The following is a 19,550-nucleotide window of genomic DNA, read 5'->3' on the forward strand; positions in this document are numbered from 1 at the left end:
TGTATGTAGAATCTAAAGAACAAAATAAACAAACAAAACAGAAACAAACTCAGAACATTTTGATGGTTGCCAGATGGGAGGGGGGTTGGGGTGGGTGAAAAAGGGGAAGGGATTAAGAAGTACAAATTGGTTTTACACAGTAGCCATGGGGATGTAAAGTAAAGCATAGGGAATATAGTCAATAATATGGTAATAACTATGTATAGTGCCAGGTGGGTTCTAGACTAGTCAGGAGGATCACGTCTTAAATTATATAAATGTCTAACTATTATGCTGTACTCCTGAAATTAATATAAAATAATATTGATTGTCAACTGTAATTGAAAAATTGTTAAAGTGTGGGGGAAGGTGAAGAAGAACAAGAGGTCCAAATCTGCAGGTATAAAACAATTAAATCTTAGGGATGTAATGCACAGTATAGGGAATATAGTCAGTAGTATTGTGATAGCATGGTACAGTGTCAGATGGTTGCTGGACTTATCATGGTGATCAGAATAACTATGGTGTATACCTGAAACTAATATAATATTGTATGTTAGCTATATTTTAATACAAATCTATTAAAAAATGTATTTTCGGGGCCGGCCCAGTGACTCAGGCGGTTAGAGCTCCGTGCTCCTGACTCCAAAGGCTGCTGGTTAGATTCCCACATGGGCCAGTGGGCTCTCAACCACAAGGTTGCCAGTTCAATTCCTCGAGTCCCGCAAGGGATGGTGGGCTCTGCCCCCTGCAACTAAGATTGAACAGGGCACCTTGAGCTGAGCTGCCTCCCGGATGGCTCAGTTGGTTGGAGCGCGTCCTCTCAACCACAGGGTTGCCAGGATGGTGGACTTCGCCCCCTGCAACTAAGATTGAAAGGACAACAACTTGGCAAAGTCCCAGAAGTATACACTGTTCCCCAATAAAGTCCTGTTCCCCTTCCCCAATAAAATCTTAAAAAAAAATGTATCTCTATGTTGTTTTACTCTTTGATAGCTGCATATCATTCCATAACATTGGTGTAATGTCACGTATTTAACCATTTCCATGTTATTGGACATTTAGATTGTTTCCAGTTTGGAGCTATTGCAAAAATGCAGGAAAAAACAGCTTTTCACACCTGTGCTCATATTTCTGTAGAAAACATTTCCCGGAATGGGATGGCCATTGTCCCTCTGTGTGCACCCACAGAAACCCTAGGACAGCCTTGAGTTTTCATATCAGCCTTATGGTTGGAAGCATAAAAAATAAACGCTCAGATTAACAAAACAAAACAAAGTACGGTGTAGTTGACTAAAAGGGGCTAATGCTGAGACCCCGATTCAGTTTAAAAGCAGAATAACTAAGGGAGGATAGGTAGACAGAGAACAAAAGCGAGAGACTGCTAGGAATGTCAGCTGTTGGAATCTGCACTGGAAGATGGGAATTAATCTGTTGTGAAATGGCTCAGACCTTGAGTGAGCATATGTAGCTTGGCAAAGCACAGCTGCTGTCCGGCTCACCCTGGGTGTGCATCACAGAGAATATAGCGGGATGTCCTTTGAAAAACTCTCTTAAAGTTGATAGTCCTGAGTCTCAACTGCCCTAGATAAGCATAAAGGGCAGTATCGTCCCAAACTCTCTACTGATGCACCCATCCGTTAATTAAACATGTAGTAAGCCCGTTTTCTATGCCAAGCATTCTACTGGGCATTGGGAATATAAAGGAGATGAAGAAGAAACTGTGACCTCAAGTTGTTCGGTCTTAGCTCAACAGTCATTATCAAGAAGAACTTCTCCCTCTCTGGCTGGAGCAGTGCCTCAACCTTGGCAGGTCAAGGCTTTTGAAAACCAATGCAGTGGATTTTTTCCTGAATATCCATAATTATCCTATTCGGGGACATGGAAATTAATGACATCAACTGCTTTTCTAAGCTGCAGTTTTCTTCGCCGTTTCTGTCTTTGTCCCTAGGAAAAGCAGCAGGCACAAAGAACCGCTAATGTACTTCGATGTGAAGAACTAACCTACCATCCAGTGCCCTATGGGTGATACCCCGTGAAGTATGGTGTCCAATGACAAAGCGGTTGGAGAAGGACAGCGTGGTCCCCTATTTGAGTCAGCTGCTTGTGTGGACGATTTCTTTTTCTTTTTTTATTTAATAAAGTTTTATTTCTCAAAATGTACAGTTGGTGGACCTGTTCTTCATGCATCTTCAGCAGCAGCTGACACCTCCCCACCCTTGGTGTTTCTGGTGTAAATGACGCGAGCTCTGTGCTCTGACACTAATTTAATAAGCCCTGTACTAAGGAGCTCCTGAAGGGCTGCCCTGGCCAAGGAACCACGGATCTTTAGTCTCTCAGAGACAACAGTGGGGTTTATAAGCTTATAGGGGGGAACTTCCTTACACTTTGTCATGTCGCTTTGTCACACAAGACCAGGTTACTGAGCTTGTCCCAAACTTTGCCTTTGGACCACTTCTTCTTGGCCTGGCCTCCAAATTTGTTCACTGGGTCTTTGTGTTTCTTGGCCAACTTTCCGGCATCTTTCTGCTTGTCGTCCTTGGGCGGCATAGCGAAGCTCCGAGGGCAGCTGCTACCGCTGCAGACTTGCTAAGATGTTGGGCAAAAAAGCGACAGTTTCTTAAGAGTAGTTTGGGGAGTGCAAATCTTGAGTGAGAAGGCACTTTATTTCAAATATATTGTATTTTCTTCTTGTGAATATAAGATGAAAATATCTCATTCAATAGCAATGCAGGTCTCCTATATACAAGGAAAGAATGTATGATTTTTATATCAATTTCTATGAGTTCTCTGTAAATCTGAAAGCAATCACTTAATACCAACATTAAAGTGGGACACTCTCAAAAAAAGATTCAATTGGGTCTTCCGAGAATTATAATAGGCTGTAACCAGGACTTTGTATTAATCAGAGGAATACATTATCTCTCCTGAAAAAAAAAGTCCGAAAGATTTCAGGGAGCATAGGCCACAGACCTGATGAGAAACGTAAAGCCAGCTTTGTTATAATGGAGGTCTCTGTTTGCTTTTTTTCCACATCTATAGTGGTCAATTTCCCAAGTGTCATGTATTAAAGAAAAAAAATACAGGGACGGCTGGTTGGCTCAGCTGCTTAGAGCACAGCGCTCATAACACCAAGGTTGCCAGATCGATTTCCACATGGGCCAGTGAGCTGTGCCCTCCACAACTAGATTGAAAACAATGACTTGACTTGGAGCTGATGAGTCCTGGAAAAACACACTGTTCCCCAATAAAATTTTTTTTTAAATACATAAAATTTGTTTGTTTAATATTAAACACAATTTCAAACCACTTTAGTGTAGGACTTGTTTTAAAAGGTAACTGACAGCTTTGTTTTTTACCTGTCTCATTAGGCTGAGTTCTGTTTTATCTTTAAAATACATATGTTTAAAAGTAAAATTCATATTTAGACCTACATTTTGGACTTTAACATAAGGTTGTTAAGAAACATCTATTCTCTGTGTGTCCATACTATTAATTACTAGCAGGTTAGTTGCACTCTGTCTAGACTCCTTGCAGAAAAATATCAAAAATGTTTTTCTCTGCTTGGGCTTCTACAGGGGTGAATTTCAGAAAAACTTAATGGATCCTCAGAGCCACGTTATTTTCCTACTTCATGCAGTTGGGTCTAAGTATCTCTCTCTCTCTCTCTCTCTCTCTCTCTCTCTCTCTCTCTCTCTCTCTCTCTCTCTCTCTCTCCTTTCTTTTTTTTCATTCTTTTCTCATGTTCACCTAAACTCAATTCAGACTATGTGAGCGAATCGGACCGCTCAAAAGAAAACCACTGCACCTAATGGTACATACAGAAGCTGGACACATCAAAGTAACCGTGTTAAAAATGAAAGAAAATAACGCTGTTAGTTGGGTACAGTTGGCTCCATCAAGGAATATGGCAACTCGCTGTTTAATTTGCAAAGCACTTGGCCAGGAGGAGGACGAGATGGAAAAATCTGGGTGAAGGCTTTGAATGACTAGTCAAACAGTGAGTCATTGAAAGTTCCAGTTAATAATCCCCTTTGCCGGGCGGAGCCTGGGCCCGAGCGCTTTACGAGCCACATCGTAGTATAAGTTATAATGTCTCAAGGTTTTATTGTCTCTTCCACCAAATGAATACATAAAATGAAAGACGCTCTGCGTTGGCTTTGAAATGTAGGGCAAAATCTGGCTGGGGGAGGGGAGAAGGTGGAAAGAAAGAGAACAAGGTAGCGAGACTGTGAGGCAGAGAACGCGGAGAGGATGGTGAATGAGAAGGACGGAATTTTCAGGAGTTGAGAGGTTTTTTCCACATTAGAACTGCTGTCCGTTTTCCCCCCATCTTGTGCCTAACAGGACGGCGGGCCACCCCCAGGGGCTGAAAGGCTCGCTGTCCGCGGCCCGGCGCCCAGTCGCGCCACCGCTGCCCCAGCCCCTGCCCCCACTCGGTGACAGCTGGGACCGCCGAGCTGCCACCAGATCTCCGCCCCCTCGCACTGCTTGCTGGGAGCCCGAGTCGCTTCCGGTTGCTCCGGCCCCCGGAACTTCGACTCCCGTCGGCCCCCGGGAAAACCGCAACAGGGTCGCGCGGGCTCTGCCGGAACTCGTAGTTCCGTCTTCAGCTGCGCTCCATAGCCGGAAACGGGAACGGACAGAGCCGAGACTACCAAGGCGAAGGTACGGCTGGCGGCGAGGTTCAATCCGCGCCGGGCGTGGGGTTGGCGCTGAGGCGGTCGGAGGTGGTTGGGGTTGGGTGGGAGGAGATCCGCTCGCACACACGAGGAGGGTTGAGCTACCGCCGCCGTCGTCGCGTGTGCGGAGTGGAGACCCGAGCTGCCGCCGCGACGACGCCGGGGATTGTGTCGCTAGCCCCTGGCCCTTCTGCCTCGCCGCTTCTCGGGGTCAGTGCGGCCTGCTCCTTCCCGGCCGGTCGCCCCCGCCTCCATTTCCCGCCCTCTCTTCACCACACACACGGCCCCCCCGATCATGGATCCGGGCAGTGGTGGTGGCGGCGGCGGCGGCGGGAGCAGCAGCGGCAGCAGCAGCAGCGACTCGGCGCCCGACTGCTGGGACCAGGCAGACATGGAAGCCCCTGGGCCGGGGCCGTGCGGCGCCGCCGGCAGCGCCAGCGGCCCCTTGGCGGCGGCGGCGGCCGAGGCCCAGCGTGAACATCTCAGTGCGGCCTTCAGCCGGCAGCTCAACGTCAACGCCAAACCCTTCGTGCCCAACGTCCACGCCGCTGAGTTCGTGCCGTCCTTCCTGCGGGGCCCGGCCCAGCCGCCACCTCCCTCAGCTGGCGCCACCGCCAACAACCACGGAGCCGGCAGCGGCGCGGGAGGCCCTTCGGGTAAAAGGCCGGGACGCGGGCGGAGGCCGGCTGCTAGGGCGGGAGCAGCGGCCTGGGGGCCGGCGCCCACCGGGATGGGGTGGGGATGGGATGCGGTCAGGCGGCGCCTCGCAGGGCCAGGGGACGCGCGGCCGTGGGCTCGACGGCACGTGGGGCGCTGACAGCGGCGTCGCCAGTCCTGGGTGGGGCGGCCTGCGTGGGGCGGCCGCGGCTGAGGGCCCGTTGGGGCGGGAGAGGCGCGCCGGGGACACCGGCGGGGCCTGAGGCCCTCTCCTCCCCCGAGGGCCACAGTTACCCACTGGATGTGGGAACCGGAGGGGACAGAGCGGGGGGCGGCGGCGGTCAGCCACGCGAGGCCTAGCAGTGAGGGCAGATGGAGTCAGGAGTCTGTTGGTTGGAGGTGGAGAAATTCGAGGAGTTGGGGAGGACGAATGCTCGAGTTTTCCCTTCACCTGAGGCCTAGGCCAGAGAGCGTCTCTGGCTGTAATTTCTATTATTGAAGCTGTGATTACGTGTTAAATGTCTATGGCACCGAACCGGCCTGTAGGAATCCCAAGATGCATTGCAGTCTTGTGATCCGGCAGAAACTGTTGGCTATCAATACAAAGATCTTTTTCATCCTTACCATCCTGTAAGCTCGTAAAGCTCAGAGTGTCACAAAATTAGAGTTCCTCACTTAATGTTAATGTGGGTGGGAAACTACATTAATTTGTGTGCCCTTTTTCTTAAGGGGGAGTTGGACTTTTCCCCTTGTCAGTGACACGTTTATGATTTTCATTGCGTTAAAATCGTTTACCTTATTCAGGTTGCTTGGTATACCTCACTGTTTCTCTGTTCGTGTGTCAGTAATTAGTATGTTCAGACACTCGAGCGTTTGTTATAACTTAATAATCACGTGCTTTTCTAACTATAGCTACCACACATAACTTTCTGTGGTTAAGTTCGATCTTTAAAAATCTTCCTGTATTTAGGGGCTGCTTAAGTGATAGCATGCTTTCAGGTACTGATTTTGTAGGAATAACAAATGAGTGAACTTAAGTATTCTCCCTATATAAAGGTGCTTATTTTAGGAACTGTCAGTATTGGCTTAAAGAGAAAAAGAAAGGAAAAGGCTGAAAGTCCTTGCATTATAGTCAGAGTATGGGACAGGATCATAGCCGTTCCCAACAATTTGTGAAAGCAGATTGATTTCTTTTTTGAGTTCTGTGTTATATAGAACTATAATACTTACAGGGGAGACTTGACCAACCAGTAGTCTTTCTTAGATAAGTGGACATTATAACTCTGAGTTTGGTTTCTTGAGAAACTTTTGCTACAGTTTTTTCTCTAGGGGCAAAAAATTTGGAGAAATAACTTTTGCAAAGTACGTATGTGACCACACAGTTGGGGTTTGGTTGTTTTAGTGACTGATATTTCTTTTACTTGTGGGCAGTTGATGTTTTTCCCTTTGCACAAGGAAACTTAGCTTTTATTTCTTTGCTGAGATCAAGCCATTTTGCCTATCTAAACTACGTCACCTACCAGCTCCTAAAAGTGCTTCTTTCCCGTACCTTATCATGCAGATCCCGTTTATCCAGACATTTTCTTTTTGTCCCTCCCTCCTTATTCTAGAGCCACCAGCACCACACTAGCTAGACCTAAAGCTGCAATTCCAGCCTATCTAGCCATCAGCCAGTGTGGAGTGGTGGTTATTGTTGAGTGACTAGGCATTACCTCTTACGCAGGAGAACTTTTTCCTCTTCCTGATATTTGCTAATTTGCAATTTTACTCTTAATCCTTTTCTCTGTGGCACTGCTGGAAGTTAGAGATGTAAAAAGGTGTAGGGAAGTGGTTATAAGAAAAGCCCCTATATTATGGTCAACTTTTTCTTTTTTATCAGAAACCTGTTTTGGTGTTACTGACTTTACCAGCTGCTTCTACAAAACATCAGTTAATGTTAAAAAAAAAAAAAATCCTCTGTAGGATATCTATTTGAAAAGAATGGATTTTCTAAATTGAGGTCCCAAGTTCGGTGCAACTCTTGGATTGCATGTTACAGTCCATTCAGGTCATCATCAGAGCAGAGAGCTAAGCTTGGAAGAAGCAGGAGAAAAAATGGAAATAACACTTAGATTGACATTTATAAAGGGGGAACCATAAAGTTTGCAGTTTTTTATAGTGAGGAAACAGACAGTAGGGCTAGCATGTTTCCTTTTGTTAAGCCATAGCTGAAATTTGTGGTGGGTGTGTTTTTAAACTAGATACAAGGAGAGCTTTTGAAGGTGTCTAGAGATAGAGCACTAGAATGAATGATTTAAAATATGTCTGTCTATGATGAGTATCTATTTCATTTGAAAATGGGCTAGTTTGTTTCTTTTTCCTTCCTTCTTTCCTCCCTTCCTTCTTTCCTCCTTTCCTCCCTCCCTCCCACCCTCCTTCCCTACCTCCCTTCCTTCTTTTCTTTACTTCTTATAGGGGTGCCTTGAGCAACCAGTAGAGGAAGATGCTTTTGTATACTGTCATTCACCTTCCCTGGAAGGCTGCTGGTTACGCCTGTTTCCAGCCATGCCAAGTTCAGTGTTGACCTAGGATCTCTTTAAAAATGTAATATAGGGTTCCAAAGAAATGATTAAGTAGAACCCACTTAAGTGTCATTCTTTTTAGTGCATCCTCTACATACCCACGTGGATTGGCTAAGGCATGCTCTTTCAAGTAGAGGTCCTGAAGTGGATGAAAATACAGAAGACAAGGATTACATGTACTAGAACAAACATTTTCTGTGATAGACTGTACTTATTTTAAGTTCCGATTTGCACCTATGCAGTGTTTTTTGTTTTTTTTGTTGTTGTTTTTAATTAAATGAGAAACAGGTTTAGCAGTGTTACTCAGGTTACTTGGGGTCTTAGTCCTTTGGCTGCTATAACAAAATACTACAGACTGGGTAACTGATGAACAACAGAAATGTATGGCTCACGGTTCTGGAGGCTGGAAATCTGAGATCAGGGTGCCAGTCTGGTTGGGCAAGGGCCCTCTTCAGATATTAGACTTGACTTGTGTCCTCACAGGGCAGAAGGGGCAAGGGAGCTCTCTGATGCCTTTTACAAAGGCACTAACTATTCCCATGTGTGAGGGCTCTGACCCTCATGGCCTAGGGCCTCCCAAAGGCTCCACCTAATACCACTTCAGGCTTTAGGATTTCAACTTTAGAATTTGGGGGTACAGGGGGCTGGGTGGGACACAAACATTCAGACCATAGCCCTTGGATTTTAGAACAGCCACAACTTCGAAAGTAATGGTGTAGTGTTCTTTCCACCATTCTATCCTTAACACCTTTAAACACTGCCATTGAAAAATAAGTATAGAATAAACTAGCAGTCCTCAGTAGGTCCTCATAGGAGGATGTGTCTCCAAAATGTGCTACGTTGTATTGTGGAACATGAATTTTAAAGAGAAATGTTCTGTTTTGTAGTGTTTGGGTTTTGCTGAATGTTACTGTGCAGGGGGATTTTCTTTCTTCTTTTTTTTAATGATCCAGATATAATTCACATACCATAAAATTCACCTTTTTAAAATGTACAGTTCATTCATTTTTAGTCTATTCACAGTTATGCAGCCATCCTTACTTGGTGGATGCTTGTTCATCACTGAGTAGTTTCAAAGGGGACCTCTTCAGGGCCCCAGAGTAGAGACCATAACAGAATGAAAGTAGTCATGCTTGTTTCCTCCAGATGGATTCTTACACTTTATTGTTATGTTAAATGTTACCTGTTGATGGATAGATAAGTTTAGATGACAGATAAGGTTCTTGGCTTTAGATTTTTTTTCCTTTTCCTATAACAGATACCTGCAATAACCGTTGTAATATGAAGGATTTTTCAGGCTTCTGTAGCACAGTAAACGGAATAGAGTAGGCAGAGGAGATCAGGGAAAAGTATTCTTCCTGGAGTGTTACTTCTTTTCCTACCTTGACTTACTGATTATTAAATTTCTAGATTTGGGCTCATTTCATGCTTGAATGGCTGGAGCAGGAGGACTTAGGGAACTTAGGGGACTTAGTTACTCTGCCGATTGGTACGTGGCATTGCTTTAGCGACGGAGTAAGTATTGGTACGTGGCATTGCTTTAGCGACGGAGTAAGTATTGGTACGTGGCATTGCTTTAGCGACGGAATAAGTATTGGTACGTGGCATTGCTTTAGCGACGGAATAAGTATTGGTACGTGGCATTGCTTTAGCGACGGAATAAGTATTGGTACGTGGCATTGCTTTAGCGACGGAATAAGTAGGTTCTTAGAGTGTTAGAGATAGACATAACCCTTGCAGCAGTAATACAATCTCCTCATTTTATAAAGTTTAGAGATGCGAAGTGAATGCCTAAGGTCACTCACAAGAATTAATGACACAGTTGAGTCTAGAATTCAAATTTGCCAACTGCAAGGTTAGTGCTCTCTCCACCACACCATGCTGTTTAACAATGGAAAACAACTTGCCAAGAGCTAATTACTACAACCAGTATGGATTTTCTGAGCAAGCGGCCTTGGAATTGCCTTTCTTATATTTGATTCTTAAAAGTGTTTGTAATTGGGGGTGGGGGGTGGGAGATGAGGGTAAGGGGGATCGAATATATGGTGATGGAAGGAGAACTGACTCTGTGTGATGAACACACAATGGGATTTATAGATGATGTAATACAGAATTGTACACCTGAAATCTATGTAATTTTACTAACAATTGTCACCCCAATAAATTTAATGAAAAAAAAAAAGTGTTTGTAATTATTATGGGGCTTTGAAATGCTTCGTAATAATTTATTGAGCAGTTACCATGTGCTTAATATGCCCTTATCCTCACAACAATCTCTTGAGGTATAGGGACTGTTGGCCCATTTATAGATAAGAAAATTAAAGCTCAGAAGTTAAATAAATTAGCAAGGTGAATCCATGAATAAACGCAGGAGCTAGGCTTCAATCTAGGTCTGATTTCAAAGCTTATTCTAGTAATACTGACTCTGCTAGTCTTTTCCTTGTGATTTGATGTTAAAAGATCTTTCTGGCTGAGACACTTTTTCAGAAACTGGGCCCATGAGTTTGTGGACTACGGCGTGGTCTCCATGTTTGTCTCAGTACTAGCAGAGTGGTAATGTTCTAATTAAAGCAATATTTTGAAATTGCTTCTTCCTGCATTTTAGGAAATGAAGATAGAAAACACTTTGAACAGCTCCGTTCACTGTCTGTAGTGTTGTGCCTTTTTATTTTTAGAGTGTTAGGTAATTAAAGCAACACCATGGATATTTGTATGTGTTCTGTGGTCTTTTCTTTCGGAGGTCTGCTTTTACTATATTCCAGTATTGTCTGAGGGAGAAAAATACCTCAGCGTGCAAGTTTGGTAAGACTATATGGTTACCTGCGTGCTAGAGAATTTTTACTTACTTACTCAGTCTGTAATATGTCGTGGATATTGTATTTCTCTAAAACCCATCTTAGAAAATTGGCCCGTATGAAATTGTTTTTACTCTACTGAACCCTAATGGAAATGCAGTAAACATGTAGACACTAGGGATGGTAAGAAAAGTGAAGTGATAAGACTACAAGGGGCTAGTAGTTTTCAAAAGAAAACTACTGAAGTTAATTCAGTATAAATCAATTGTATGTTTTTACTCTATACAGTATACTGCCAACCCTGGAGACTACAAGAGTAGAGAGAAAAGTCTCCATATTTCAGAAAACCACAGTCATTCTGAAGCTATATAATCTCCTAGGGAACAAGAACTAATAATAAAAGTGCTGTAATTGAAAGAAGGGTCATATATTAGAGGCGTTCAGAAGAGAGACCATTAGTCCTTTAGGGTGATGGGATGGGTTGGGAGTGGTATAGAAATAGAAAATCCGGTAAGACAAATTTGTACCATAATTGAGAATCACAAGTAGCTATTTAAATTAATTAAAATTAAATAAAAATTAAAATTCAGTTCCTCCCTCACAGAAGCCATATTTCAAATGCTTAATAGCCATACATGGCTAGTGACTGTCATTACAGCACAGATACGGAATGTTTCTGTTACTGCAGAAGCTTGTATTGGACGGAATCTTGTCGCACTGTTTCTCTCTTTTTTTCCCTTTAATGAACACACCATTTAGGTAACAGGACTAAGAAATTTGAGTTAGGATGGCTATTTTAAATAGCACTGTTTAGTGTGTAAAGATTAAAGATTAATTTTATATCTAAAGCAGTACAGATTTAAATTGCTGATTTACGAAATATGGATTAATAAGCACTTTTTAAGAATTGGCAAAACACCTGTGTTTAAAACATACTTTGAATCAAATGATGGCATTTCATTACTTACCGCACGGACGTCCTTGACTAACTTGTGCTGTATCGATGAGCTGGTGAAATAGTCATCGTGTTCAAGTCCTCTGATCCATGAACAAATCTTTAAAAAAAAGGAAAGAAATTTTATATTTTCAAAAACTGAGCTGAAATACACATAAAATTAACCATTTTAAAGCAAACAGTCAAGTGGTATTGAGTACATTCATAGTTTTGTATAATTATTAATATCTAGCTCCACAATATTTTCATCTCCCAAAGGAAACGCATACCCATTAAGCAGTCACGCCCCATTTCCCTTTCCGCCTAGCTTCTGGCAACCTCCAATCTGCTCTCTGTCTCTACGGCTTCACCTGTACTGCGTATTTCATTCTAATGGAATCATACAACTTGTGACCGTTTGTGTCTGGCTGGCTTATTTCACTCACTACGATCAAATTTTAACTAACAGTTTAAAAATCCAGATTATCATCTACGTTACACCACAGGTAGTACTGTTGCCTGTCTTCTGGTAAAATCTGTCCTTGTTTTTAAATTTGTGGTAATATACCTAGTATCACAGCCAGCTCATTAGTCTTCCTCTATCATAAACAATAGTATTAGCTTCTCCTTTTAATTTGGGGTATGACGGTTTTATTCACTGGTACACTCAGGTAACTTTCCCACTTAGAATTGTCCTTCTTTTGACTATTTGATAAGGGTGTGTTTCTTAACATGGAGATACCATTGGAAGATCCACAACCATAATTTCATTCCTCAGGAGGTTTACTAACTACTCTTTCACCAGCAGACGTGAACCATGCAGCACCTGAGAAATCGAGCCCTAGTGGTCATCTGTTTGCTAACCATGAACCAGTGACTTTGGGCCTGGGGGGATTCTAAGCCCCTGCTCATCAGTAGTCAGGAAAACCGGGACGTGGTGTGCATTCTGAGTAAGACCGGAGGAGATGAAGGGAGAGGGTTGCCTGTGCATGTGTGAAGACTGGGTTCAACAATATTGAGAAGTTTAAAGAATATCTTGCTATATCTGTGATTTTTCTGGCCCATGATTTGAAAAATATCAGTTGGCAAATGTTGCTGTCATTGTCATTAGGTCTATTATAATGTGATCTGTGATCTTAGTATGTGGAAAGCTTTTTCCCAGCACAGCTAAACTCTGGTCTGCTTCTTAGTTTGAGCCCTTTAGTATCATCGTTATGTGTATTAAGCATTTCATTGCTTGTGGTACTTGACTCTGTCTTTGCCTCTGTGAGCGTTACAAACTTAAGACAAACATAAGTGTAGAGTGTTTTGAAAACTAAAACCCTGAACAGGTTTTTTGCATTATGCTGCATTATGCAGCCATGGAGGTGGTCTCACGACTGATGTGACTGTCCTGAGAAGTGCCTTAGACCTTATGCATGTATACTCGTATTTGTAAATCTAAGGCTTGGTGGTAGAACTAGATGGCCAGGTGTATGTACCGTTTGGTTTTGAGAAACTCAGTTACAGTTTGGGGGATATCTTAGTGGGTGATAGAGCCCACCATACCAGTTGTCGGAATCTTTTTCCTGCCTTAAAATACTGTACTTCATAACTTACTCGGTTCACTTTTACTGAGTGATTTTCAACAAAAGCTGTTTGAGGAAAGGCAAGATGGCACTTGTATAACTTGGAAAAGCCCAGTTGAGTCTGCTATATCTGTACATTCGATGGTACCGGTAGTGATGACAGTATTGCCTAGGATTTGGGTGGGATTTAAATGAGACAGCACTCAGCACATAAGCTCGGTGACAATGAGTTGGAGTGAGGGTGATCTGCCCCCACCTCCACGCCACCTCCAGCGCTGCACGGATCTGTGAGTGCTTCATATCCTGTATGGCCCATAATAGATACTGAGTACATAGGAGTTGATAAAATTGAATTGATAGTACATGTTATGGGGTGAAGACTCATTTGTTGGTGTCAGGTGCCAGCTATTATTCAGTTGATGCTAAACAAACGTATTCTCACATTTAATCCTCGCAACAATCCAGTCAGGTGGATGGCATGTCATTTCCATAATTCCTGTGAAATAATTACATCTCACAATTTGTTAGTGACAAGCCATGATTAAAAGTCAGGAGTCAGCTGAGATCTGGCCTCTCATCACTACCCCATGCTGCCTCCTCCCTCTCTAGGGTGGCATATGAACTTCATTCACTTAGCACTGCCTGGCTTTCTCAGAAAATTAAATGATTTTTCCTTACCTTACCCATAAACTTTGCTTTGTAATAGGAAAACAAAAAAAAAGTAAATCTCTATTATATCTGAAGTATAATCCCTGTTCCCTTCTAAACCTAGTTCAAATGATTTTCTCCTATCCCGCTAATCGGTCACATAGGTCGAGGTCATCTTAGCCTTGCACTCTTTCTTCCTCTCCTGTCAGATGTTGTGTCCATTATCTTTGCACTTAACCCTCCCCTCTGGTTGCACTGCTCAGCTGTCCTAATGGCATGCTTTCTTGTAGTAGTGATGTTGGTCTTTCTGCTTGTGGCTTCATTCCCTCTCTAGTTCATCTATGTGCTATGACAGAAGAAATGATTTTCCTGAGTGATACTCGACATGTCACTTCTATCAAAAAAATCCCAATTGCCCTTTATCAGGGACAGGAAATTGCTTTCTTTAACACTGGGTGTTATTGAAGATTGGGTCCAAAACCCTTTCTTGACTCCTACAGGTGTTAATACATTCTGGGCAGTGATTTCAAATATGAGTTTTGCGGTTATGAATTAATTATTCTTTATCTCTTGGTGTGCAGGATTCACGTGATTCAAATTCTTTGTCTTTTTGTATCTTGGTGATACTTTAAAGCAAGGGCACTTTCATATTGGAGTATCCTTTAAGTTTATCAAACATAAAAAATAGACTTCATAACTGGGTATCAGTATATATTTCTCACATGTCTCTTCCAGTGATGTCATAAGTAGATTTGTGGTGTGGAAACTGGATTGTTGCTTGATCTTAGAATTCTAATATAACTCAAAACTGGCACCATTGTAACTACCTTTTCTGAGATGTTGTCAGGGCTTATATGTGTATTTCAGGGATTTTTATATGAAGTAATTTATTTTATTGCTATCAAGTAATTATTCAAGGATCTTGATAATGTGTATGATTATAGACTCTTAAAAAGGGCCAATCATAGCTTGCTTGAGCTAGAGCTACCAAAAGAGAATCTAGAGCACTAATATAGTATATTCGTTGAGCAAAACTTACTAATTTGATCTCTGCTGGGCTACAGATTACTTTTACAATATCTGTAAAGGAAAAGTTTACGAAGCAAATTAAAAGAATAAGCATGCTTTCATGAATACACTTCAGTTACTTAAAATGTTTTAATTGGCAGTGATTGATAGATTTTTAAAAAGGAAGATAGTGATTTCTAATTTGAAAACCTGAGTGAGTTGCCATTAGTCTGAATTTGGAAGTTGAAGTTTTTGTTGTGTTTTGAACTCTTGCTTTTACTGTTTTTAAAAATATAAGTAAAACTGATGTATAGATCTTAAGTTTTAATAGAACTTATTTCTATTAAACAGCACCTGTGGAACCTTCTCAAGAGGAACAGTCATTGTTATGTGAAGGTAATTTTCTATGATGTGATTCTCTGACCATCTAATTTGAGAAAACATTAAGTTGTCTATGGTGCGTAAAGCTAGATATTGTTTTGTAAATATATATTATATCTCAATTTCTTGTCTAGGTTCAAATTCAGCTGTTAGCATGGAACTTTCAGAACCTGTTGGTAAGAAAATTTCTGACCATATTAATACAGTAATAAGAAACTCTTTCACTCTCAGGATTTAAGGTGCAAATAAATGTAAGTGTTATGATTATTGGAATGCCTGCATTAAAACTGACATTAAGTCTTGCTCTTAAGATTTAGAAAGCAGAACTAATCGGGCATTAACACTGCTGTGATAAATTTAATGATTGCAAATATAAAAGAATTGAGTGGAGGAATGTTAAAGTCAGTTTAAATAGTTGTACCTGTTCCATTTACTTTGTGAAAAATTTTCTTTTGTAACTTTATTACTCTTAAGGGCTTCATATTCCCTAGGCGATGAATAAAGTTGATGCCAGAGTTACTACTTGCAGAGAAAAAAGAAAATATGTTCTAAATCCTTTCACACTTTTCCTGTGTTCTGATGTTAAACTTTCCCTTTTGTCTACTGTTGGCATCTTAAAAGTGGAATAACAGGACTATTAGGAATGTTAGATCTCCTGTTTATATGTTGTTTGTCCTTATGAAAATGAGGCTTTGTTAAAATAGCAATCTCTCATCGTCTGAGTCAGAGCTCTGATGTCAGCAGTGAGGCCAGCTTGAAAGCTATTATTATCCATTTCTGTTGTGAAAGATTTTCTTGCTTATGTGTCACTAGACCTTAGGAAATGGATCTAAGTGTGCAAAGTTCCATTTGTTGTTTGAAAGCTTCTGTGTTTTAAACATTATAAATCTTTTTCAGAATACTAAGTTAAAATGCCTTGTTTCAGTAGAAAATGGAGAGACAGAAATGTCCCCAGAAGAATCATGGGAGCACAAAGACGAAATAAGTGAAGCAGAGTCAGGGGTTGGTTCCTTGGGAGATGGAAGGCCTCCAGAAGAAAATGCCCAAGAAATGATGGAGGAGGAAGAGGAAATTCCAAAACCGAAATCTGTGGTTGCGCCGCCCGGTGCTCCTAAAAAAGAACATGTAAATGTGGTGTTCATTGGGCATGTCGGTAAGCTGCACTCGGAGCCATGGTCAGAAATGACCAGATATTGGGCACATCACACAGAAAACATCTTATTTAGTTACTTGGAGATGTTTAGGGAAACTAAACTGAATTAATCTGAAAGGTCTTGATTTTTTACTTTCTAGATTTTTTTAGCTGGCAGAAAATTGCCAATACTTTGTCTTCAAGGTTGTGGGGATTAACAATATTGTAACATCATGGAAGCTAGAAGGAAATAAGCTTCAGTGTATTTGCATGTAATGCATAATTAGTCCACTGATGATGGCTCAGCGTATATGACGTCTGTTAATATCCCAGGAAATGTGCCTATTTTGTGTGTGAACTTCATTTGTTCATTTTATGGGATTAACCATACTAGGTAGTTTAATTTTGTGTGATGTAAGAAATTAATAAATTGGAATCAGGTTGCTGGGTAGCACGCGTGCGCGCGCACACACACACACACATACACACAAACCATTTGATTTACTCAAATATTCTCTAATCATCTGACCTACCCCAAAATTGTGAACAGAAAATACAGAATTATGTGACCTTTTTTCTTCCCTGCCTTCCCCTGTATGTGATGATACACCATTCTAGTTTTTTAGTTGCCAGAACGCCTTTAAAATGTGTAAAGGAACATCTGTCTCTTTGCTGAAAGGGAAAGGCAGATGCCTAAATGTAGTCACCGTGCTTAGGCTACTTTTGCTCTCCTCTGAGGCTCCCCTTGGGTAATTTATATTCTCTTGCTGTTGTACTCTTAGCTGAAGGTCAGGGAGCAATCTGTTCAAAAATTATTTTGTTCTTTATCAGTACAGTAGTTCTAAATCATTACTGAGCTATATAGGGGGCCTTAGCTTCATTTTCCAAGGGAGAGGGTAACCAGGGCTTATGCCCTAGATTTCTTTAATTTTAGTTGCTTTTGCAAGATTTAATTATATATACTAAACCATATCTTTAGTGTGTTAATGTATATAGTGGTTGGTTTTTAAAAATATTTTGACACCTACGTTTTGCATGTTGTTGATGATGTTGTTACTTTCAGATGCTGGCAAGTCAACCATCGGAGGGCAAATTATGTAAGTCTGTATTTTTTGTTAAACAATAATTAACTGGATTGAAGGAATTTTGGGCATTGTAAACATTCATAAAATCATGCAAAGGAGATAAAACGGGTAACCCCAAGTTAAAAACAATAATAAAATGACATTAACTGTAAGGAAGGCTGATGTTAAGGAATAATTTTTATAATGTGATCATTCTTAGTATTTTCTGATGGATTGTAGGCTTTCACTAAAATTCTTTTGTTAGCACTGTCAGACTGTCATGTAATATTAAATATAGTTCTGAAAGCTGTCTTTTATGCTTTTTATAAAAACTAATATAGAACCCTAGCTTATAGGAAATCTTAGTCTTTGAATATAATTTTCTCAGGAATACTGAAACCAGCTTTTAAATCTTGTGCATGGGGGGAACTGGTTTTTCCTCATTCATCAACTCAAGTTTATGTGGATTTAATCAAAAACAGGTACTCTGGCTAACATACTAAGGTGTTTTTTTATATTATAGAAGCTATCGAGATATGAAAACACCATGGTTGGCTTTCAGTAATACATATTCTAGTATTGAAAAATCTTTTTAGGGGTGGCCGGTTAGTTCAGTTGGTTAGAGCGTGGTGCTAATACCACCAAGATTGCCAATTCAATCCCCACACTGGCCACCATGAGCTGCGCCCTCTTTAAAAAAAAAAAATCTTTTTTATTAAAAGGTCCTAAATATTTAATCACTCCAAATGAGACCCATTTTTTCAAACAGTGTAGCCAGAGGATCTAGAAGGGTATATCACCATTGTCTTGCCTTGTTAAATAATCTTGACTGGTGATCTTGCCAATTCTCACTTCTGAAGATTTCCCCAACGACCCTAAAGCAGGCTATTAAACGGATCCTTACCTAAGGCTCTATGGATGCAAGTGTCAGACCCATTTGACCTTGTGTTATAGAAGAATGTATATTTTTTGCTTATGGGCTATAATTTTCATTGGTATTTCACTGGGATTCTACATTCAAATGGTTAGAAACATGCATTGTAGGTGACTACACAGAAAGCACAGAGATGAAAGCAAGAACTGGAATTACTAAGGAATTATGCTAAAATAATTTCACTTTGAAGAATAATATTTGTAAAATATTAAATATTGAACTGTATTGGTAAAATTTAATTGCCTGGACACTATTGGAATCATTTTCTTTTTAGAGTGTTTACATTTGCTTTTTAAAAAACTTTTATTCTGAAATAATTTTAGACTTACAAAAAGGTTGCTGAAACGGTACAGAATTCCCGAACACCTTTCATTCAGCCTACCCCAATGATAACACGGTACATAACCATGCTGCAGTCATCAAAACTAGGAAGTTAACATTGCTACAGTAAACTACACTATAGATCTTACTTGAATTTCACCAGTTTACGCACTAACGTTTTTCTGTTCTAGAATTCCATTTTGCATTTAGTTGTTTTGTCTCCTTAATCTTACCCAATTCGCGACATTTCCTCAGTCTTACCTTTCATGACCATTATAATTTGAAGAATGCTATTCACTTAAAAGCTATATTTCAATTTGGGTTGACTGATGTTTTTTACAATTAGATTGAGGTTAGTCATTTGGGGCAAGAATATCACAGAAGATATGTTGTGCTCTTCTCAGGGCCTCCTATCGGGGTAAATGATGTCAGTATTCGGTATGTTTTTTTATTATTGGTAATATTAGCCATAATTACTTGGTGAGGTGCTCTCTACCAGGATTCTCTACTGTAAGGTTATTATTTTTTCTTCTTTATTTTGTGGGACTTAATTTGAGACTATGCAAATATCTTTTCTACTGAAACTTCCTGATTTAAGCATCTACCTGAGGTACCTTTACTTTAAAATAGCTGTTTTCTGGAGTTGAAATTCCCCCCGAGTGCTTTAAAGTTTTCCTAATTTCATTGAGTAATTGTTTACTTCTTTTTTCTTTAAACACTTTTAGGTATTTGACTGGAATGGTTGACAAACGGACGCTTGAGAAATATGAAAGAGAAGCTAAAGAAAAAAACAGAGAAACTTGGTATATAGTAAACTTTTATGACCCTATAAATTACTTTTAAGGAAACACTGCCGACTTAATGCTTTTGTAGTCTACTAAAAGTT

The 19,550-nt window shown here is 40.8% G+C and overlaps 2 protein-coding genes and 1 pseudogene across 9 annotated transcripts in view; 1 reads left to right on the forward strand and 2 right to left on the reverse strand.

Moving 5' to 3' along the window:
* The window catches only part of TNFRSF17 (TNF receptor superfamily member 17), a 78,518-nt gene that overhangs the window by 39,386 nt on the left and 19,582 nt on the right, over nucleotides 1-19,550 (reverse strand). For all 7 annotated transcript variants that reach the window (XM_088801241.1, XM_088801242.1, XM_088801239.1 and 4 more), the window contains exon 2: nucleotides 11,643-11,729. The gene's annotated coding sequence lies outside the window, so the exon portion shown is untranslated. The remainder of the gene's footprint in view (nucleotides 1-11,642; nucleotides 11,730-19,550) is intronic.
* Nucleotides 657-4,573, reverse strand: LOC109436532 (small ribosomal subunit protein eS25 pseudogene; annotated as a pseudogene).
* Nucleotides 4,717-19,550, forward strand: part of GSPT1 (G1 to S phase transition 1) — a 30,314-nt gene continuing 15,480 nt past the window's right edge. The window contains exons 1-6 of one of the 2 annotated variants that reach the window (XM_019715150.3): nucleotides 4,717-5,317; nucleotides 15,184-15,228; nucleotides 15,348-15,389; nucleotides 16,139-16,366; nucleotides 17,409-17,442; nucleotides 19,390-19,467. In XM_019715150.3, the coding sequence (XP_019570709.2) occupies nucleotides 4,957-5,317; nucleotides 15,184-15,228; nucleotides 15,348-15,389; nucleotides 16,139-16,366; nucleotides 17,409-17,442; nucleotides 19,390-19,467 (788 nt within the window). In that variant the 5' untranslated portion in view covers nucleotides 4,717-4,956. The remainder of the gene's footprint in view (nucleotides 5,318-15,183; nucleotides 15,229-15,347; nucleotides 15,390-16,138; nucleotides 16,367-17,408; nucleotides 17,443-19,389; nucleotides 19,468-19,550) is intronic. The other variant, XM_019715151.3, reaches the window with a different exon arrangement.

This window comes from Rhinolophus sinicus, chromosome 10 (genome assembly GCF_057876585.1).
Source record: "Rhinolophus sinicus isolate RSI-liver-muscle chromosome 10, RSI-T2T, whole genome shotgun sequence".
NCBI classification, from domain to species: Eukaryota; Metazoa; Chordata; class Mammalia; order Chiroptera; family Rhinolophidae; genus Rhinolophus; species Rhinolophus sinicus.